Source organism: Serinus canaria, chromosome 22 (assembly GCF_022539315.1).
Source record: "Serinus canaria isolate serCan28SL12 chromosome 22, serCan2020, whole genome shotgun sequence".
Classification (NCBI taxonomy): Eukaryota; Metazoa; Chordata; class Aves; order Passeriformes; family Fringillidae; genus Serinus; species Serinus canaria.
This window is the reverse complement of record NC_066335.1, coordinates 1,549,878-1,571,433: the sequence shown is the minus strand read 5'-3', so window position 1 is coordinate 1,571,433 and position 21,556 is coordinate 1,549,878. Positions and strand designations below refer to the sequence as shown.

Below are 21,556 nucleotides of genomic sequence, written 5' to 3'. Positions count from 1 at the left end.
CATTTTATAAACAAGTGGTTGGCGTTTTTCACACCCACAATCCTGAATCACAGCTGGGTCTGAAATCTCAGACCTCAGCCTCTCTGTGCTGGGGTAACAGTCCGACCTTCCTCCCATATGGAGGAGGCTCCCGTATAAGAAAGTCTGCGTGCTCAGACAGTTTATTTAATGGGATACAAAGCACTGCTTTTCCACTGGTTTTGTATATTCCCAGCAGTGTAGTAGGAAAATTATTTGTCATGGCACGTTTTACTCAGAAGTCCAGGGATCTGCTATATGAACATGAAACACTAGTTCTAGTTATGCAAAGGAATAATTTGCTAGAGAATTTAGGTAAATGTCTCATGACAATTGTTTTCACGCCAGCTGCATGTTTTCTGGTCTGTTACTCTGTGGTGAACGAACCAGCAAAATAACGTAGTGACAAACGTTTCCTAGCTGTTCCTCCCAGCAAAAGCCGGGTTATTTCCTCATTTCATGGACTGTAGTCCAGCTCCCTTCTAGAAAAGGGACCCCTGCACGCCGGTGCGGAGCAAGCGGGGCAGGTGAACAGCCCACCGAACCGGGGCGAACGCGCACCGCCCTTCGTGTGGGGCGCCCCGGCTCGCGGTGGCGCCGCCTAGCGGGGGCGCCCTGCGTAGCTCCGGGCCTGAGGGCCCCGCGATGCTCCTTGCCTTGGCAGATGTGTAACGGGACGGGTCACGGAATCGGTCGCCGATTCCGTGGGACACAGAGACGCGTGGAGCTCCGCCGGGCGCGATCCCGTACCCGCCTAGATCCCCGTCCGCCCGCTGCCGGATTGGCACGGAGCGTGAGCGCGCCGTGCTGTTGCGTCACGAGCCGCGCGCCTCATCGGCCTATGGGGCGCGCGGGTGTGGGCGGACCGCCCAATGGCAGCGCTCGCTGCGGAGACCCCGCCCCGAGTGGGTGGGGGCGGGGCTTTGCGGCAGCCGCGCTGCGCGCTCGGGGGGCTGAGCCAGCGGGGGAAGTGCGCCAGGGGCGGGGCCTGCCGGGGGCGGGGCTGCCGGGGGCGGGGCCTGTGCAGGGAGGGCTCTGAGGGGTTTCGGTCCGGCTCGGCACGGCACGGCCTGGTCCGGCCGCAGCCATGATCCACAGCCTGTTCCTCATCAACGCCTCGGGGGACATCTTCCTGGAGAAGCACTGGAAGAGCGTCGTGAGCCGCTCCGTCTGTGACTATTTCTTTGAGGCGCAGGAGCGGGCCTCGGAGGCGGAGAACGTGCCTCCGGTGATCCCCACGCCTCACCACTACCTCCTTAGCGTCTACCGGCACAAGATCTTCTTCGTGGCCGTCATCCAGAGTGAGGTGCCACCGCTCTTCGTCATCGAGTTCCTGCACCGCGTCGTGGACACGTTCCAGGTATGGCCGAGGGCCGTGGGACCCTGGGGAGCCTCGCCAGAGAACCCCTCTGGTTTGCACCTTTTAGGGGTTTTTTTGTTTCCTATCACGTAATTTCATCCTGCGGTTGTGAGGATGTAGGCAGGGCTTGCGGTAGTTCGGAATTTAGTGCCTAGGAATTACGATGGATTCGGGATCTACCTGTGCCCACAGGATGAACCTTTCATAAATCAGTATTTCTGTTTTGCAGCTTTATCTGCTCTGGGAACTGTGAACTAATACCAAGCTGGCCTTGTTCTCACAAGGAGCTTTTGCAATTCCTAGACACGTGCTTTAATTAATTACTGCCAACCTAGCCGTGCTTTTACATCTAGCGATGCTTCTTGGAAGCTTCCTAAAGCAGTGAATTCTGCCCCAGAGTAGCTGTATTCCCTCTGTGCTAGGGTTGACACATCTTCTGATCGCTTCAGGAAAAGGGCAGAGATGTCTGTCTTCCGCCTGCCAGCAACAGGATTGTGTTGTGTGGGTTTGAAGTGTCTTGTGACCAGCATCTTGCCAGCATACAGGAAATGTGTGCTTGGCCACACGAGTGTCATGGGAGCTTGTGCTGCCAAGATGTCAGAACCTGTAACTCAGGCTGCATCCTGAGTTGGGTTTCTCTGACTTTAGGGAGTGGATTGGCCGTTCAGGCCAGCAGTGGATGGTGTCAGACCCTTAGGTCTTGTTTTTTATGAGGGTATGAGGTATGAGTGTGTTGTCACTGGCTTAGATGTACATTAAAATCTGGTATGTCTGAAAAAGAGTGTTTATAAAGCAGAACTAGGATTTCTCTACTGTCACAGCAGACATATACTCATTTTTTATGCAAAAATGCCTGATCTCTTTAATTGCTGTAAGTAACTAGAAGCTCGGGTTTGTGTTTGTGCACATGCCCTTGCTCTCTCCTGTAAGATGCTTGAAGTTCACCTAGAATAAGACAGTAAATAAATTAAATGTCCAGTTTTAAAATTTGCTGAATTAGTTGGGACAGCTGATGGGGGAATTTGCCACCTCAGTGGAGGAGTGGCCGAGGTGTGCTCAGAGTTGTGTGTCTGTGGGAGTGCTGTGTCTGCCGTGCTTGTAGCCATACAGGGAGCTTCAGTGGTTTTTTGCCTCCTCCAAGAAGAGGCTCAATTTATTCCTGTGTGGGAGAGCACTGGCCTGAATGATCACTAAGATTCTCTTTCAGAGACCACTGAGTAATTCTTTCTTTTGCACAGGATTATTTTGGTGTCTGTTCAGAGGTGATCATCAAGGACAATGTTGTGGTGGTTTATGAGGTGCTGGAGGAGATGCTGGACAATGGCTTCCCACTGGCAACAGAGTCCAATATTCTGAAGGAGCTGATAAAGCCACCTACAATTCTGAGAACAGTCGTCAACACCATCACAGGTACAGGAAACAAGAAGAGGATAGACTGGGGAGCCCAGGGGGCAATATTCCTGCACAAGTAAATTAGGACATGGCTGAAGAGAATTTATCTTGTCCCATAGCATTCATGCAGCACTGGTGTTTAGGGCTTTGCTCTGAGGTTCCTTCCAATGTCAGCACCAGCTGCACTTTGGTTTTGGTCTGATTTGGGGTATTTTAACTGAAAAAAGTCAGATTACATTTTCAGTTACAGACATGACTTCCAGGACGAAGTCATCCCCATGTGTAGACACTTTCCCATACATTACTGTGTTATGTTTTAGAGCTGGGTGTGAGAGAGATGAACATTTTTGGAGTACTGGGAGTCCAGAAGAGTAATTGCTTTCCTACAAAGAAACAGATGTTCTTGGGGATTAATTAATTAAGCTCAGTAAAGCCAGGGACTTGCTCTGCAGCATTGCCTAACTTCTGTGGTTGTTGATTCCCTTTCTTTTTCCAGGAAGCACTAATGTGGGTGACCAGCTTCCCACTGGACAGCTCTCAGTGGTGCCTTGGAGACGTACTGGTGTAAAATACACCAACAATGAGGCCTATTTTGATGTGATTGAGGAGATAGATGCAATCATTGACAAATCAGGTATGGAAGTTGGTTAAGAATAGGATAACTTGTCCTGATAGTGCCTGAAGAGAGAGTTAGGTTTTGAAATAGGTGCACCTTCCTCCAAGGGTGGGAAGCTCTGTTCCTGTTTTTACTCTGGAATGAAGCTGACTTGTATGTGCTATTCAGTCAAAAGTTTTACAGAGGTGCCAAGATTTTCACTTTGTTCTTGAGGTCTCATAAGGAATTCTGTATTGGGAAAATAGAAGATGAGTAAAAATTGTGCATAGCACTTTCTCTTTAGTATTTGTGCTTCTCAGTCTTGGTAGAATTGGGAGTGATTGTCACTGGCCATTAAAATGGACATTGCTGGTGTCCATGGTTCTTAACTGAAGGAATCTTCTGGGGGAGTCATTGGGAATGATACAAATGTTGAGCAGGTAACAAAATGAACCATGGCATTTCATTAAGAAAATAGATTTCCTTCCTCTCCACTCATGTTTTTTCCACTTTGGGGTTTTTTTGATCAGCTTGTGTTCACCTTCTTGCTACAGGTTCCACTATTACTGCTGAAATCCAGGGAGTGATTGATGCTTGTGTCAAGCTGACTGGGATGCCAGACCTTACCCTCTCCTTTATGGTAAAGCTCAAGGATTTATCTTTACTGAAGTATTTTAAAAGGGATTTCCCAGCCTTGCTGCTAAGATTGTGGTCTTGTGATGATGGAGCCCAGCACCTCAGAGTCTGGGTATGCTGGCCAAAAAGAGAAAGAAATGACAATGGGAACTCATCAGGAACTTCAACAACTTGGAGCCTAAAAAGGCTTTTTCAGATCATTTGTTTAAAAGCACAGGGGATGTGTGCTGTGAGCAGGGTTTTGAGATACAGTGGAGCTTTAAGCAGATATCCTGAAGGGCCACCTCCACCATGAGTACACACCAATGTAATTCTGACATGACTCAGTTTACTAAAATAGGATTAAAAATATCCTGAAAAAGGATGGAGATTATTGAGTAATGGATTGAACAGCATGGATTGAACAGCATCAGACATGTAGACAGCTTCAGGTGGGCAGGAGTGTGCCAGATGGGAGGCCCTTCATGGATAGAAGATTGCTGAGAAGGGGAGATATTTTAAGTCATTTTAGGTCATTTGAAGCTGTACTGCCTTCACAAACCTCGTGAGTTTTTGTTGCAGAATCCCCGGCTCTTGGATGATGTCAGCTTTCACCCGTGTGTGCGTTTCAAGCGCTGGGAGTCAGAGAGAATCCTCTCCTTCATTCCTCCTGACGGCAATTTCCGCCTGCTCTCCTACCATGTCAGTGCTCAGAAGTAGGTGATGAGTCTGCTGCTGGGAATGATGAAATTTGGGTCCCTCTGGCTAGGAAGAGGATAAAAGAAGGAGTTTTAAGGATGAGGTGGCATGATGAGCCAAGTGAGGTAGAGGGGCATGGTGACTTGCATTTTTCTTTTTTTAAAATTACACATTTTATCCTTGTTAGGAGCAGTGGTTCTGTAATTTCTTTCTGGCCAGCCAGCATTTTTCAAAGACTGCTAGCAGATAAACAAACTAGACAGTAAAAGAATTAGACAGTGTGGAGTAATCAAGCTGTTGATTTCATATGTTTAAAAAAACTTTTTAGAATAAAACAAGATAGTTTGGTGCTCCTGTTAGGTTTTGACATCTCTCCTATTGGAACCACGAGTTCTTGTCCAGGTTTACACTCTTTCCTAGAAGCAGCCAAGTACTATTTGGAGTTACAGTTGCTAAAGAATTTTGCTAGACCTTTGCCAGATTTAGGTGAAAAGGAGTGGCAAATGCAACCAAAAGCACAAACATCAAGTTCAAGTGGTGTTGCACTTGTCAACCTGGCTGTGCCATGCAAAACCATTTCTCATCTTTTGGTCAAGCCTGTTTTATTGGATGTAGTTCCCTTTTTTGATAAAATAGGACACAGCAAACTTGATTACAAAAATGTAATTAAGACGTGAGAAAGGAATCCTGACTTTGCTCCTAGCTCTAACAAATGAGTGTAGGATTTCCTTTTCTTTTAAGCAAATATGAAGACAAGAGATAGACAAGGACTTTCTGTTTGTGTCTTCATTCCAGCCTTGTGGCAATTCCTGTCTATGTGAAGCACAACATCAGTTTTCGTGACAGCAGCTCGCTGGGACGGTTTGAGATCACAGTGGGGCCAAAGCAGACCATGGGCAAGACTGTAGAGGGAGTGATGGTCACTAGCCAGATGCCAAAAAGTGTCTTAAATATGACCCTCACACCCTCCCAGGGAACACATGCCTTTGATCCAGTTACAAAGGTAAGAGGAAAGAGAGAAATTAGATCATTAAAAAAAATAAATCTTTCTTATTTATCAGAAAATGCAGTTAATCTCTTGTTTGCGTGGACATTCCATGAACACTGCTTTGTTGAGGCAGTATGTTGGGGTGAGAACTTCTTCTGAACAACTGCACACCAGGATTTTCTTAATCCCCAGAACAAACACCTTGGTGTGTGAGTGGATTGTAGTTCTGGCTCCTTGGTGTGTGAAGAAGATCCAAGCACTGGTCTTGTATAATGGGACATCAGTCTGGTGGATGGCTTACAACCATCTGCATATCCTCTTGTCATGCCCAGTGCTGCACATTGGTCTTTTGCAAACTCTGGTTCATGGCTTTGGTTTGGTTTGGGGTGCTCTGGTTTTGTTGTTTGAACCTGAGGAGGTAAGTTTTTCTTTCTTCTTGCAAACATTAATCTGATGGGTTTACCCACGTGGCCTTTAGCACAAGAAGTGGAAATAGGATCATGGTAGGCTTTAGGGGAGCCTCATGGAAAGAGGAGGACAAAGGTTTGGAGTGAGGTATCCCCTCCTTAATCCTGTGGCTGGCCAATATCAAAGGCAAGATGCTAAGAAAAAGAAATTTTTCATAGAGGAACATTAAAAGCTGTCATTGGAAGGGGATTCTTCTTTACAAGGTGCAGCATTTGAGTTTCACTGCTGCATTTTCTGCTCCTTAAAGTTACTGTCATGGGATGTTGGGAAAATAAACCCCCAGAAACTGCCAAGTCTGAAGGGGACTGTGAGCCTGCAAGCTGGGACATCAAAACCAGATGAAAACCCCACCATTAACCTGCAGTTTAAAATTCAGCAGTTGGCTATATCTGGTAAGTGACTCTGAGGTAAATAAAGTGGAATGTTCTCTGCTGTGCTGGTGCTCATTCTGCATGTGGCTGAAGTAATTTTTCAAACCTTCTGAAACACATTCTTCAAGCAAAAAAGTTGTCTGCTTTGACTACAGATATATGGATTTGTTCTTTCTGTAAAACAACTTACCTGCATTTCCTTGCATTTTGTGCTTATAGACAGACCTCCAAAGAAATTAAGGGTATGGATGTGTTTGTAAGGAATGATTCTAACAATTAGCAGTTGTCAGCTTTTCTCCATTCTGTCTACTGCTTGCTAAAACTTTCCCTGTGCTTTCTGCACCCCCAGTATGATCTTGTGTCCCTTTATATCCAAGGCCTGTCAGCTTTGTTTGTCTGCAGTCAGTCTCATGCTGTGTTTGTTTGCCTCCAGGACTGAAGGTGAATCGCCTGGACATGTATGGGGAGAAGTACAAGCCATTCAAGGGGATAAAATACATGACTAAGGCTGGCAAGTTCCAAGTCCGAACCTAGAGGCTCCTGAGAGCAAGAAGAGCACTTTTCTTACTTCCCCTGGCCCTGGCTGTTGGATGCAGCCTCTTATCCCACCCATCTGTTTAGGGTTGCTCCCTTGTCTGCAGTAGCATAAGCAGGAAAGCCAGTGCTCAGAGTGCTGGAAGCAGGGAAAAGTAAGGTTGACCTGAAACCACCTCATCCCTTCCTGAGTCTGAAGTTTTTGGAACAATAGTAGATGGGAGAGTTGCTCAGGTCCCTTAGGATTAGTGAGTCAGCTGTGTAAGCTTGTATCACCTTTATTTTGCTGTTTTAGAGGAAATTCTAGGGATTTATGGCCTTTTGTAGCTCCTCTTCCTTGTGTTTTGTTTGGCTTTTATCCCGTTGTACATGCTGCAAAGTTGAATTTCCAGACTTCCATGTGATGATCCAGCACCTGCATTCCTGTATCACTGGGTGTGAGGGTGTAGAGCTGTGCAGCTCTTGCCAGCAGAGAGAACATTGAGCTGTTCTGCCTCAAAAGGATTGGAAGAAGTGGAAGGGTAGATTGTTCTACCCAGGATGGTAATCTGAGAAGCCTGAGACCACAAAGAAAAGAAGAGAAGGATTCTGTTCTTTCTCTAGGTATTTCATATGGTATCCTGGTCATCAAGGATCTTGAGTCTCTGAATACAGACTTGAAATACATTCAGATCTTGTAACTGATGGGCAGTGGTACCTCCATGTAATTCTGCTTCTCCTCTTGTTTCATCAGTGGTTGAAGGTAGGAGTTCTCCCAGGTTATTTGGGGAATCAGAAGAGACAGACAGGGGAACTTCTGTGGAGACAGCACTGATGGAATTGGAAGCTGTGGCTACATGAAGATAACCACTGTCCTAGTAACTTGTTGGAGCCTCCTTTTCCCTCTCCTTTCCTATTGCAAATGATGCTGATAGTGCTGTTTCCCTGCTCACTGATGTCTTCCTTTGAGATAATTGTGACCTGGTACCTTTGTAGTGTTCCTCCTGTCCTACCTCATTTCAGTTTCTGTACCACTCAGGTGCTGTGCAGATGGATTCAAACCCATGCCAGGTTTTTCACTGGGATCATCTCTTCCTGCTGTATCTGCCAGGTTTTTCACTGGATCATCTCTTCCTGCTGTATCTGCCCATTCCAGGCTGTGGCACATCCCTCTGTAGAGCAGAAACAGGAACAGAGAGGCACCTGCACTGTTCACATGGTCTGTATCAGGCTCTTTGGCACTACAGGCCAGTGCATTTTCTCTTGGTGGCAGAACTTGCACCTAAGCTGCTGCACACATGAGCACACACGTGTGGCTCTGGAGTCCAGCGTGTGCAGTTCATGTTTGTGAACAGAACAGGGGGACCCTAATGAGGGAGAGCATTCACTCCACCTTGCATGTGGTGGGCACTTCATGAGTGGCACCTTGCTTGTGGCATTGCCAGTTCCTGTGCAGCTGAAGAATGCCAGAGCAGGTGACATTCTGTGAGGTGACGTAACTGCTGAGCATGGTCAGTGCAAACAAAACCTTCAACAAGGGCATCAATAAAATTAATTTTTACATGTCATCTGTGTCATTTCAGAGTGGTTTGTGCAGGCTTTATAAGAAATAAAGTTGGCATGTGAGGAGGAATGTAAATTATGCCAATTTGGTTGTGGATAGTGGGTGCCTTAGGGAGATAAATCTTTATGCAGTTGGCATGGTAAACCTGGGACTAAGCTGCTCTCTGAAAAACTGAAACTAATTGCTTTCTTGGTCATTTTTTTCTTAGTGTTTCCTAAAAGGAGTGCTGAGCATTTCCTAGAATCTCCAGTGAAAATGTCTTTAGGAATGCAGCTGAACCATTTTTGCTTACTGTGTTGGGTACATGCCAAGGGCAGTGCTTTGATTATGAAGACAATTAAATACCTCATCACCTTCCTGCCCCTAAAGTATTGATACTGTCCTTTGGCTTTGCAGCTTTGATTTTTAAAGGATCTTTTATTTACTGCTGAAGTGATTCATGTTACTTGAGAAATTGAAAGGTTTCTTATGTACATTAGGGCCCTTATGCTGCACAGAAGAGAGAGCTTTTGCTTCATATCAGGTGATAATGTATAGAAATTTAATTGTCAAAAAATATGCATTGATTCTGTGGCAGATCAAGTCAGTATTAAAATTTTTACCTACTCCATTACCAGGAACAAAACCAAGTGAAAGAATAAAATGTCCTAATAATTAAGCCATCCTGAATTTGCTCAGAGAGTTTAAGCTCAAACTCAGTTATTAACTGGTTCCAAACTGAAGTAAATAGTATATTAATCTGGGAGTAAGCAGCCAATACCTACAACTTTTGTTCTTTCTATTGGGAACCAGCTTCTATTGAAACCAGATTAAACTGGCAAAGTAAATGGTATAAGGACAGAGCTTAATGTCTTCCAATTGTACAGCCAGGTAAGGAGGGAGATGAAGTTTTCAAGAAATTAAATGTCCCCCTCAGTTCACACCCATTCCTAGAACAATATAGTTGCTAAAGAGATTCATGATCTCTCTTGGTTTATTCACTCAGGGCCAGAATTGAGTTTTTATTGTACTTATGTGATTTGGTGCAAGGTGAAAGTTTGGTGATGTTGGGGAAGAGGATGATTAGCTTCTAATAACCTGTGATGGGGAGAGTATAATGAGAACATGCCCTTCCCACACTGCAGCTTGTCTGTTGTGTAGAAGTCACAAGCATCTGGCCAAACAGGAAAGAAGGAAGCTGTGAGGGCATGGTCACAAGATTGGAAAGGGTTCATTTTTCTTTCTCAGAGTTTCATGGTGTCCTGAATCCAGTCAAGGTACCGAGTGACTTTGGTGTAAACCCCAGGGACGTCTCTGCGGCCACAGCCAATCCCCCAGCTGATGATCCCCATCAGGTACATGCGCTCGTCCTTCATGCACACCAGGGGCCCTCCAGAGTCGCCCTGCAGAGAAGCAGCAGATTAGTAACAACCTCTCTGCTTGGTTTTGCATTGCCTTTCCCACCCCCATTGGTTTTAGGGGTGCCCCAGTGTTTACAGAAACACCCTGTGCAGTGTGCTCACAAATCAAGAGCTCTTTGTTTCATATTTTATGAAAAATCCTTTTGCCAGGGTCTTTTCTCCTGAGAAGCTGAGAGGCCTCAGAAACAAAATGTAAACAATGATTCTCTGCTGCTGTGGAATGCAACAGGTGGATCTGTGAGGTCTCATGGGGTTGTTTTTAATTAATGGCCAATCACAGTCAGCTGTCTCAGACTTTCTGGTCACTCACAAGATTTTATTATCATTCCATTCCTTTCTATTCCTTTCAAGCCTTCTGATAAAATCCTTTCTTCTTTTAGTATAGTTGTAGTATATAATTTTCTTTTAATATAATCTATATCATAAAATAATAAATCAGCCTGCTGAAACACAGAGTCAAGATTCTGATCTCTTCCTTCATCCTGGGACCCCTGCAAACACCACCACACTTAGGAACAGCACTTTCACCTGAGTCACTTTGATCTTCCAGACTCCCTCAGTGCTCCTCTTATGGGGAGAGAGACAGAAAAATGTAACACTAAAGTTACATGGGGCTCATTTATGAAATGCAGATAAAATGTTGAAAAGAAGAAAGAGAGGAAGGCCCTTATTCAAGCTGTAAAGATCAAAGAGGTTTTGTACTGCTATGTGTAACAGTAAAGCAAAATTATTAAAATTATTAATTATTAAATATTAAGGTTTTATACTGCTATGTGTAACAGTAAAGCAAAATTGTTAAATAGCTGTTTAAACAGAAAGGATGTGGATTGAATGCACACCTTCCTTTTCCCCATGTCATTGCTCTCCAGCATCTCTGAGCCTTTATTCTTTTCTCTGCTTTTCAGTAGAGGGGCACCCCCTTCCTTCTACAGAACCTCCTGCTGAGTGTTTTGCATTCTCACATAACAAAAAATACAAGGAAATGCTGGGGTGGGTTTTCCTGTTCAGTTTTGTGCTATTTCCTGTATTTGGGATTTTCAGTCTGTGTTGCTCTGGTTTAATTGCTTGAGTGTTCCCTGCCTTCCTCTCCATGAGAGGTGGGGGAAGAGAAATGAAAGAGGAGCCACCAGTTCTGCTCATCAAAAGTCTGCAAGAACTGCCATGGAGGCAAATGCATAACTTCTTAAAACTATGTTCTGAAGCTTTTTGTTTAGTTAGCTCAAAGTACAGAGGCAAGGAAAAGAGACAAGGGGAAAGATATAACGGAAAGAAGCAAGGGAAAAGTGGCAAGGGAAAAAGGCAAGGGAAAGAGACAAGGGGAAAGGGACAAAGGGAAAGAGACAAGGGGAAAGGGACAGGGGGAAAGGGACGGGGGAAAGGGACAGGGGGAAAGGGACAAGGGAAAAAGGCAAGGGAAAAAGGCAAGGGGAAAGGGACAAGGGGAAAGGGACAAGGGGAAAGGAGAGAAGGGGAAAGGGACAAGGGGAAAGGGACAAGGAAAAAGAGGCAAGAAAATAAAGAAAGAACAGAATTGGGTTTACCTTGCAGGCATCATCAAGGTGCCTCGTGTCTCCTGCACATAACATGTTGTCTGTAACTGTCCTGTTGTCCAGATTCCGTGCTGTGCACCGACTGGCTGGGAACAATCTGACACGGCCTTCCTTCAGGTGCTCTGAGTAGAATGGAGAAACTGGAAGAAAAATGACACTATAAATATGTAGAGATGGCTGTGTATGTGCATATTGATGTTTTTTAGAAGTTGCAATCCCGTTTCTGTAGTTTAGGGGAGAGTGAACAGAAGGAGCTCTGTGGCTAAACTAAAACTTCCTTGCAAAAGGGTCTTTTTATATCTTGGGTGTTCCACTTTGATAACTTGATTTTGAGTAACCCCTACATCCATTTTGTAGTGCTCATAGAAGCCAATATGACACATTACACATTCAGTGATGCTAAAGGCCTGAGTTTTTGAGGGCAGAGGACTGCAGCTCGGGACATGGACACATGAATGTTCTACTCACATTCCTCACTCTTGCCATAGCCAGAGATCTCACATTCAGTCCAGTCAGGCAGCTGCAGCTCTGGCGTGGGGAGGCAGGCGGAGCGCACAGTGCCCGTTTCCACAGCACACTCTTCTGCATCTGAGCTCAGCTGCAACAGAGCTGAACAAGGAAAAAATATCCCCACTGCACTGATCACAAACCTGAGCCAACCCTGACCTTCCAGTCACAAAGTCAGAGAAGTTCTTACCGATGTCATTGTTGAAACTTTCTGAGTCAAATCTCTGGTGCACAATGTAGTTCTTCACCTGAAACCTCTGTTCGCTCTCCTCAGGAGTTGCTCGGGAAGTCCTGCCCAGCACAATCTTCAGCTGGTTTGTACTAAAGCTGAAGCAAAGAGAGTCTCTATTCCTGCATTAACTAGAGTGGACCCTTCCCTTGAAGATGTGCTATTGGAAAGTCTGCCTTTTTTTCTTTTAATTTTTTAAAATTTATTTTTATTTTAGCTCTATTACTACTTTGTTCCCCATGCAGTTTGACTTCAAAGTGACCTATTCACCTTCATTTTTGTTCTGTGTGCTTACAGCCCCTTGCTGTTCTCAAGTTTCAGATGGTTCTGCATTGTCTCTTGACAACTTTGTTCCTAAGGTATCTGATACTCTCCTGAGCTACCTTAATGCCATCCTGCTAAGTTTGCCCAATTAAATGCCTCTCTGTAATGCTCAGCACAATTAACTATAATCTTTAGTGCAGACTTACTGGGATTAAGAGGGTTTTTTTTCCAAGTCCAGCAAAGCTAAACTGGATGCTTCTATTTCCCAGACTTTTTTCCCCGTGATAGCAGTGAATCCTCAACTTACCCTTCCTCAAAACAGTGAGCAGCTGACAGAACCCAGCAGGAGCTGATCAGAATTCCTCCACAGAGGAAGTGCTCTCCAGGCACTCGGTGATACCTCACGAAGATGGCAGCTTGCCATGGGTGAGCTGCAATGTCTGCAGAGGAGCCTCCTCGAATCCTGAACTGCCGCGCTCGGCGCTGCCGTAACCCACAGGTGGCTGTGGATGACAAACCCAAACCAGGCTTTTGGTCAGGCACTCTTGCTTCCAGTTAGGGTTAAGAGCCTGCTAGTCCATGCTGAGGCAGCCTGCCATGAGCTATTTAGTATTTGAGTCATCCCTGTTTCCTAGGAAACTTGTATTCTGATTTGAAAAATACAGTAAGGAAACCCTGCCTTTCCTGTTCTCCAGTTCTGCAATCTGCCCTCCTGGCAGACCAAAAGGCACTTCTGTGAGAGTGCAGCTACAGAATTTCTGCTCCAAAAAGCTTTTCTTGTTTGTTTGTTTGTTTAACTCCAGCTCCTTTTTCACTGGAAGATGCTAATACAGCTTTTTTTTTTTTTTTTTTTTTTTTTTTCTCTAGATCTTATTTTAAAACAGATGACATGCAGGACAGTAAAGGTTCAAAGAGAGAGAAGAATGAGGAGTGCTGGTGTCCTTACAGCAGTTAGGCACATTGCAGTACTCCCATGTCAGCTGGTTTCCTTTCAGGACATGGCACCAGGGCTTGCTGTCATTATCAGGATTCCTGCAGCACAGGAAACAGAAGAGCAATTTTTATTATCAGATCTGCAGAGAGTTTGCAGAGACCTGAAGGTGTCAGACTGTGACCCAAGTGCATTCTTTTTGATTTTTCTAGAGATACAGAAGGCCCTAAGGGCACATTAAATTTGCACTTGCAGAGTCTGATCTTAGAGAAGCATAAATAGGTCAGGGGGAATAAAATTACAATTGGGAGTGAGTTTCATTGTCACCACTAATGTACTTCATGTGCTTTACTAATCCACTCGAAAGACCAGAGCCTTGCCTTAAGAGTACTGCAAGACAGTTTGGTGGGGTGTTTTTATTCTATAACCAACTACATACCTGCAGAAATTGTGACTACCAAGGCCCAGGTGGTAAGCATCTCTTCTCCAAGCAGTGTATACCTTGTTGAGAAGGATTAGAGAGCTCCACTTCAAACAGGCAGCTCCAGAACTGGTAACACTGTGGCTGCCACGGTAATCTGTGCCTCTTCCCGAGCTGCAGTTGATGTTCCTAACTTCAATAAGAAAGCTGCACATTAACAGATTGATGCCAACCTGTCAGCTGTCCCTAGGTGTGACTTCTACCAAGGCATCTATATATTACCTCTATGTATCTCATTCTCTCAGTGTCATAAATACTAAAAGCCTAAATAGAACATGAGAGTCTCAACTTTTTAGGCTACAGAAATAGCCCAAGTTCACAGAGAACCCTTTATATATGCAGTGAATAATGGAAATTCCCAAGTCTGTCCCCTGCATGTACCTTTTGAACAGGAGGGCACACTGCAGTGCTCCCAGGTGTACCTTCCCCCTTTGTAGATATAGCACCAGGGTCTGGAATCCTCATCTGGGTTTCTGAAAGAGTCCCAACATCATGCATCATTATAAAGCTATTGCCAAAGTGTCATGTAGGCCATCTACCCTGCTAACTTAGTCCTGCTCTGCAGTGAAGATGGGGACTGAACCATCAGAAGTTGCTAGAATTCCTATTTCAGTTATAAAGCTGTGGAGTGCATTGAGGTGAAGATGAGATGGCAAGTAGCAGGAGTGGACAGCATCTTTGTGCAGTTTAGGTCATGAACAGGAAACACTGTGGTTTTACAGTTTTGAGCAGGATTTGAAGCAGTAGGAAACTGAATGACAAATGGAGTTTAGGGAGGGCTGGGAAGGGGCAAGGGAAAGATTGGGGGTGAGAGATATTTGCATTTTGTAGTCTGCCACAAACATCTGGAAGATGTGAAGTTCAGACATGTCTACAGATGTTGCAATTACTGCTCACAGGCTGCACAGTATCTGCACTGTGCAGAGTGTTCCCTGCCTGGAACCTGACTACAGCAATCAGCCATTCTTTTGCCCCAGGCCCTCTGAATGGGCTGACTGACCTGGGTGCCATCAGCCCCTCACCTGCAGTAGTTGTGATTGCCCAATCCCAGCTCAGCAGCATCCTCTCTTTGGCCACTGTACATCCAGCTCACCAGGCCATCACTATTCCAATTCAAACACTCAGTTCCACTCTCTGTCCTGCTCCAGGTACCCCTATATGTTACTCCAGTGTCTTTGTAGCATTTAGCTTCAGTATCTGAACAAAAGGGAACAAAATATAAGGACAGCATCCAAGTTCTTCCCCAGACAGATTCCCTAGTCTCTGTTCTATTTAAACTTGGCTCTCAGATGTCTTTTCTAGTAAGTCAGTGAAAATGCTCTGTCAGGCAGACTGTAAGGGTACATGAAGGTCTTCAGGTGCAAAATTCACAGTTTTATTAGCAGACACCTAGAACAACTCAGGTGTCCTTAAAACTTCTTTGTAGTAATAGCTTTAGAATAAAAAAAAACCCACAACTTATTAGAGCCTAGCCTACAGCAGGAGCTTCTGGGCACCTCATCCTCGTGCACTGCACAGCTAACATCAATAGCATTGCTCCCAGCAGCTGATGTGGTACTCACCTATTTCACACTGCTTCCCTGAGAAACCCTGGTGGCACTGGCAGATGAAGAGCTGTGGGGAATAATATGCCTGTGAACATTGGCCCCCATTGTAGCATTTATTTCTAGTGCAGACTGTGGAATAAGCAAAAGCCAGGAGATACTGTTAGATTTCACAGAAGCAAGAAGCTGGCAATGTACACACACCTTTCATTTTCCTGTCAGTGTCCTTCAGCCTGCTCTGCTTTTCCCTACCCACCTCTTATTGCCATGTTCTTACAGCCTTTCCATGTTTTTGTTTATGTTCTTACAGCCTTTCTTTGGTTTTGTTTTCATTTCTATCCTCTTCTATTCCCAGACAAATTTTCTGTGCAGTAACTGTGGCCCTGACTGTTCTTCTTTAGGATGATTAGAAGGACAGAGTCCCACCATTTCCTTTTCCTTTTCATACATACCTCTGACAGGCACAGTGTGGCAATGACTCCGACCACTGTCGCACCTACAGTATTCTATTCTGCTCCCTGAAAGCCTCAGCCAGGTCCCCCTGTGCTGGTAAATTTCTGCAGATGAATTATCTGTGCAAATGGCTGCAATCAGAGAAAGGAAATCCTCTTTTAGAGATTCAGGGAAAAGACCTGGCTGAGCAAAAGGACTCCCTTCTGTTTTCAGGAGAAAAGTAAGAGAAAGATGGGAGCACCTGTCCAAGGGGTTGCCCTTTTTCCCTCTCAGACCACAACTGTCCCACCTCTCTCTGCTGTGCTGCCAGAGGTACCACTCCACTACTGACTGGCCTCCTTTTATTTCAGGAAGAGCAGAGGGAGGGGAAAACTTTGTTGTGGATGGTATGAAGGGTCTGGGATTTTGCCTTCTGAATCTCTCATCCACATGACCATGACCAAAAGCTTTCAAGCTCTGTTTCTGCAACATCATTTGCTTTCCCCTCCCATGTTCATACTGCTCCAGCTAACGTGGTTTTAGCTAGCCTGGCTTACCTCTAGATCTGGCTCCTCGTTTGAAACGAATGTGTGAGCCCTGCAAGCAAAGAAGGGGAATTCTGTGAGTAACTGCTCTCTTAAAAATATGAGAGAACAAGTTCCTTTAAGGAGTCAGTGCTTTTCTTGAGGGCATGTGAATCAGGGAAGTTCTGAGGAACTGTCTGCCCTCCATCAGACAGTCCAGTGAAAAGTGCCTCCAGCACCTCAGGATGGGTTCCTAAGAATTTTTGTAAATCATTTAATTGCCACGGATTAGCAGGTGATTGCTTGTCACTCAGATGTAACATTTATTCCTCTGATTCCTAGTGAGCTAAGCAGATTCTCCTTCTGCCTGATGCAGACAGCTGGAGCCAAGGCTAAGGAATGTATTTTCCTGCTGAAAATACAGGAAGATGGCAAGAGAATTATTTGAAGCATTAACCTCTTACCTGGCACTGGGCAGTCATGACTGCTCCCACCAGCAGAAGGAGACATGGGAGTTTGCCTTCCATTCTCAGTGTTTTCCACATCAGTTCCAAATCTCAAATTACCTGCAGAGACAAAAAATAAGATGTTGAACAAAGGAGTTTTACAGTGTGTGTTTTCTCTCTTCCTTTTAAAATATAATACCTCCCCTACAAACCCAGAGCTGGGAGTAGCAGGCACAAGACACAGGCAAGAAGCTGCAATTTAATTTCCAGTTCTAGGATTGCCCTGTAGTTCCAAATATTTGAAATAATATCCCAGCACTGCTGCCCACACAATCACCTTTTTTTTCATCTATGTTATATGCAGAAAGCTAACCCAATTATTTGTGAAAATTACTACTTCCAGAAATCATGAGCTCAGACCCTGTTTATATAAAGCCAGAGAAGGCAGCTGGATAACAGCTGGTGAAATTGAAGTATGATAGCTGAGTCATAAATTGGGATTCAAGGCTAATATGGAGAAAGACTCTGTGTTTTTTTAGTAGTTTTGTTGTTGGTTTTTTTATGCTGTTTGTCTGTTTTAAAATTTGTTCAAAGCAGAAGGCACAAATAGTCCAGTTTCTGAAGCAGAACCAGGAGTACAACAGGATGTGATTTCTCATCAGCAGGCTGCAAAAAGAGGGGACTTAAGATGCAAGTCAGACTGAAAAGACTCACAAGAACATCTTCAGAGAACCCTAATTACTCCATGCTTTATCTTTGGGTCACATCTTGATGATAAAATCTTTTAATTTGGAGCATCTCTCAGTGATTTGTATTGGTCCACAGATTTCACAGTACACTTTTGATATACTTTACAGACATTTTTCACCTCTTAGGAAACATTTTGCATTGTATAGGAAGCCTTTTAAAAAGCAGTACAAGTGTTTTTCAATGAACTATTTTCAATGAATTGATTTTCAGCATTAACTTTAATTGAATCTGAACTAAATCAGCAGCATTCCCAAAGCCAAAGTGCCTGATCTGAACTGCTCCAGTCCCTTGGCTTCTGCCCTAACCCTGCTCCCTGCAGCTGTGGCTCACTGTTACAGCCACACAGCCTGGTGCTCTGCATCCCACAGTGGCAATGTGTGCTGGGGTCACAGGTGATCTTTGCTGGTGTCTCTGGAGAAGGCCTGAAGTTCTTCCAGCTGTAAGAAAGGAGATTCTGGTAGCTCAGACACTTTTAAGGAAAGCTTTGTTCAGTGAAACTGCTGAGCTGCATTGTTAGAATTCCTGCCAGGGAAGCATGGTAACAAACTGCTGAGACCTTATTTCTGAGGTGCCTGCCCCAAAAACAAGGCAACACCAGGTTTTTTTGGGTTTTGTTTGTTTCTTTTGGTTTTGTTTATTTTCTTTTTGGTGGGAGCTGGCCTAGCTGATATCTTGGAAGAAGTCCTAGCTACCCGAAACCAGCAGGAAATGGCAGATCAATTTCAGAGGTAGCAATAAATATCTTTTAAACTTAAAAATGTCCTTTTTATATTTTCTTTGCCTGGAAGACTGACACGAGGAGTCTCTATTTAAAAAACACCTGCATGGTTAATCAAGTTCATCTCATATATTCTCTGTACAAGCAGGTTCTAGCTGTACACAGCAAGTGTTTATACTGCAGATAGTCTCTAGAACAGGCTCCTGTTTGGGGGCAAAGAGCTAAAAATCCAAAAGAAAACAAAAGTAAGATGCTGTAGTCTTTGAAGACATTGGAGGAAATGAATATTTTAAAGTCTTTGTTCCTGGAATCATTCTCAGTATTTCCTGTGGTTTTGGCCACATTTAGGGAGAAGATGACCCCCCCCCTCGTACTCCTCCTCTGTGTCCCTCCACGATCATGCTCTGGAATGTGGGGTGAAAGGCACAGTTTCATCTCCTCCTGGGAAGATTAGACAAATTCTCCTTTTGCAGCTAGTTCTCTGTCTCCTTACCTGATCATCAAGTTATTTGTCCATAACTCTTAAGTTCTTCTGCTAACGTCCTTTGTGCAGGAGACTCCTCCTTCTCCTCCTTGCTGAACTGCTCAGAGCCTGAGGCTGTCAACCCTTTCCCTGGAACGCTTCAGCTTTCTTGAAACAACTGAAAGTTAGCAGCTCTACCTACACTATGAATCTCTTTGAAAGGTAATAGCTCAGTTAGTTAACTACCATGGTGCTTCACTTATTAAATTGCGATATATTAAATAATAATATTTAATAGTATTTCACGTCAATGCCACTGATGTTGAAAACAGGAAACGCCCTTTTTGAAACAGGTGCAGAGTAGTGCCTACCTTTCTTTGCTTTTTCTCTTCTGTATTCTCTTGGTTTTCTTTCCAGACCAGTCTGGCTTTGTGTTTCCTGTGCCTCTGCTCTGATCTCTCTGTCCTACTTGCAGCGCCACTGGAGGGGGTGGAGCGTGCTGGTGGAGCTGGGCCAGGGGGCGTGCGGAACGCATCCCACCCCTTCCCGAGCATCCAGGGCTTGGTCCGGGCAGGGGGAGTGTGGAACGCATCCCACCCCTTCCCGAGCATCCAGGGCATGGTCCGGGCAGGGGGAGTGTGGAACGCATCCCACCCCTTCCCGAGCATCCAGGGCTTGGTCCGGGCAGGGGGAGTGTGGAACGCATCCCACCCCTTCCCGAGCATCCAGGGCATGGTCCGGGCAGGGGGAGTGTGGAACGCATCCCACCCCTTCCCGAGCATCCAGAGCATGGTCCGGGCAGGGGGAGTGTGGAATGCATCCCCTTCCCGAGCATCCAGGGCATGGTCCGGGCAGGGGGAGTGTGGAATGCATCCCCTTCCCGAGCATCCAGAGCATGGTCCGGCCAGGGGGAGTGTGGAACGCATCCCACCCCCTCCCGAGATCCAGGGCATGGTCCGGGCAGGGGGAGTGTGGAACGAATCCCACCCCTTCCCGAGCATCCAGGACATGGTCTGGGCAGGGGGATGGTCCAGGCACGGCCGGGGAGGAATGTTGCTTGCTGCCATGCTGCTGGATTTTACAGTCAGTCTGTTTTCTTCTTTCTCTTTTCCAGTCAGAGAGAAAATTCAGTTTTCAAAGCAATTGTCTCCCTATTGAACACCTTGTTGTTCAAGGAGAGAATAGCTGGTGTCCCTTACACTGTCCTGTCCATGATGCTTTTAGGGGTGTGAGTGAAAGCACAGCTGTGTTATTGCCACTATAATCAGAAGTCTGCACTCTGTAGACCTACTCCTAATAATTTCCCACACAAGTGGAGTGTGCTGTATTCCTAATTAAGATGTTTGGCAGAGAGGCCCTGACCAGCTTGTGGAGCAAAGCATGCCCTGAACAGAGCCATGGGAGAGGAAACATTCAAGGGAGCTTCCAAGTGAAATGAGCAAAACTTCTTAGAACTTTAGATATAAATAAGGAACAGCATGATCAGGACCAGATTTAAATGTTCACTGATATTACTCATCCTAGAAAATGAAGATTTACTCACCGGAATGTGGTCATGAGGTATTCAGTTATCAAAGCGTGGGAGGCAGACGTGATGATCAGTTTGAGCTGATCTTGGGGCACTGTTATGAAAACAGTCAGTGCTGCAATTGTTAGGATTAATGTGTCCTACCTGTTTGGAACTGATTCACTAGGATGTGACACAACTCCTGACAGAATTTAGTACAAGACACAAAAACCAGTATGTGAGGGACTTGCATTTTCAGAAGCAGCTGCGTGGAGCCCTCATTTGGAAAGCACAGCACTGGTTATTTTCCATAATGGTAAAGATGAAACGCTGGCTACTCTGTATGTTTATCTCTTCTCTGCATGGAGATCCATGTCAAGATTATAAAATTTATTTCTCCAAGAGTCACAGTGCTGGTGATAACATTACTGCCATAAATCTGATTTAAGTGTGGCTGCATTTGACTGTTTCTGGAAGGGACTTCCAGTTGTTGAGACTGAACACTGCTGAGCAAGCAGGGGCTAATTTATTTTATTTTTAAAGATAATAGCCATTTGACTTCTAGATTAAAGATGCTAACAAACTGATGGCCATGGAGGAAGATTTCAGAAATTATTTCCTGGCTTTTCACAGCTTAAGGACCACTCTAATTGTCTACAGAGTGTGGTCCCATTGGTAGGGCTTAACACATTTTAGGAAGCTCTCTGAAGCACCATCTACTGGCTTTTCTCTGAGTTGATCCCCGGGATAATTTCAGCAGGACTGTTCAGCGGCAGTGACAAAGGGTGACACCGCGACATCCCACGGCAGGCCCGTGTCACCCGCAGTGCCCGGTGCCTTTGGCAGGTCCAGCGCAGGTGACCGGAGCTGTGGCAGATCCCGGAGCGCACTTTCCACCCCTGCAGCGGCACTAAAGCACCTGACGCCAGCCAGCCCAGGAGGAAGAAGTATCCAAACCCGATGTAATGCCCAGAACAGCGCTTCTGCTCGGGCGGTGCGCTGGGAAAAGCAAACGGTGCGTTCCGGACCGGCAAACTTTAGCGATGCTGTGGGAAGAAGACAGCAACTCTGCGATTTTACTTACACAGCCCACGAGCTGTCGGCTCCTCTCATGCCGAGCCCTGACTCCAGGCGGCACCGCGGCGATCGCGACTCGCCCGCCCCTCAGCGGGGCGGCCCCGGGCGGGCCGAGCGCCGGCCCCGCGCGTCCCCTCTGAGGGCGGCGCT

General features: G+C 45.5%; 2 protein-coding genes across 5 annotated transcripts; one reads left to right on the top strand and one right to left on the bottom strand.

Moving 5' to 3' along the window:
* The first annotated feature begins 1,027 nt into the window (after positions 1-1,027).
* AP3M2 (adaptor related protein complex 3 subunit mu 2) lies at positions 1,028-8,587 on the top strand. Its single transcript, XM_009097675.4, has 8 exons — positions 1,028-1,378; positions 2,617-2,788; positions 3,267-3,404; positions 3,920-4,005; positions 4,563-4,696; positions 5,475-5,682; positions 6,383-6,527; positions 6,940-8,587. Exons 1-8 carry the CDS (start codon positions 1,106-1,108, stop codon positions 7,038-7,040), a joined length of 1,257 nt encoding a protein of 418 aa, XP_009095923.1. The 5' UTR covers positions 1,028-1,105; the 3' UTR covers positions 7,041-8,587.
* A 951-nt stretch (positions 8,588-9,538) lies between these two features.
* On the bottom strand, positions 9,539-21,518 carry PLAT (plasminogen activator, tissue type). 4 transcript variants are annotated; one of them, XM_018922661.3, is made up of 15 exons: positions 21,414-21,505; positions 20,366-20,444; positions 16,910-17,011; positions 16,479-16,518; positions 15,942-16,073; positions 15,508-15,621; positions 14,968-15,142; positions 14,327-14,418; positions 13,904-14,078; positions 13,480-13,565; positions 12,841-13,036; positions 12,231-12,367; positions 12,002-12,142; positions 11,525-11,673; positions 9,539-9,965 (listed from the first exon to the last, which is right to left on the bottom strand). In XM_018922661.3, exons 3-15 carry the CDS (start codon positions 16,988-16,990, stop codon positions 9,807-9,809), a joined length of 1,677 nt encoding a protein of 558 aa, XP_018778206.1. In that variant the 5' UTR covers positions 16,991-17,011; positions 20,366-20,444; positions 21,414-21,505; the 3' UTR covers positions 9,539-9,806. The 4 variants fall into 4 exon arrangements, with proteins under 4 accessions (XP_018778206.1, XP_050838771.1, XP_018778205.1 ...); XM_050982814.1 differs by lacking the exon at positions 20,366-20,444 and adding an exon at positions 19,194-19,302 and having other exon boundaries at positions 21,414-21,494; XM_018922660.3 differs by lacking the exon at positions 20,366-20,444 and having other exon boundaries at positions 21,414-21,518.
* Between the last annotated feature and the right edge of the window lie 38 nt (positions 21,519-21,556).

Excerpts from the sequence above, each read along its gene's own strand:
- AP3M2 (XM_009097675.4), top strand. The coding sequence starts at position 1,106 with ATGATCCACAGCCTGTTCCTCATCAACGCCTCGGGGGACATCTTCCTG. Across the intron at positions 3,405-3,919 it reads TGCAATCATTGACAAATCAG|GTTCCACTATTACTGCTGAA; the intron begins GTATGGAAGTTG and ends TTCTTGCTACAG. Across the intron at positions 4,006-4,562 it reads ACCTTACCCTCTCCTTTATG|AATCCCCGGCTCTTGGATGA; the intron begins GTAAAGCTCAAG and ends TTTTTGTTGCAG.
- PLAT (XM_018922660.3), bottom strand. The coding sequence starts at position 16,990 with ATGTGGAAAACACTGAGAATGGAAGGCAAACTCCCATGTCTCCTTCTG. Across the intron at positions 14,079-14,326 it reads TGTGCCCTCCTGTTCAAAAG|TTAGGAACATCAACTGCAGC; the intron begins GTACATGCAGGG and ends TTCTTATTGAAG. Across the intron at positions 9,966-11,524 it reads ACCTTGATGATGCCTGCAAG|GGCGACTCTGGAGGGCCCCT; the intron begins GTAAACCCAATT and ends GCTTCTCTGCAG.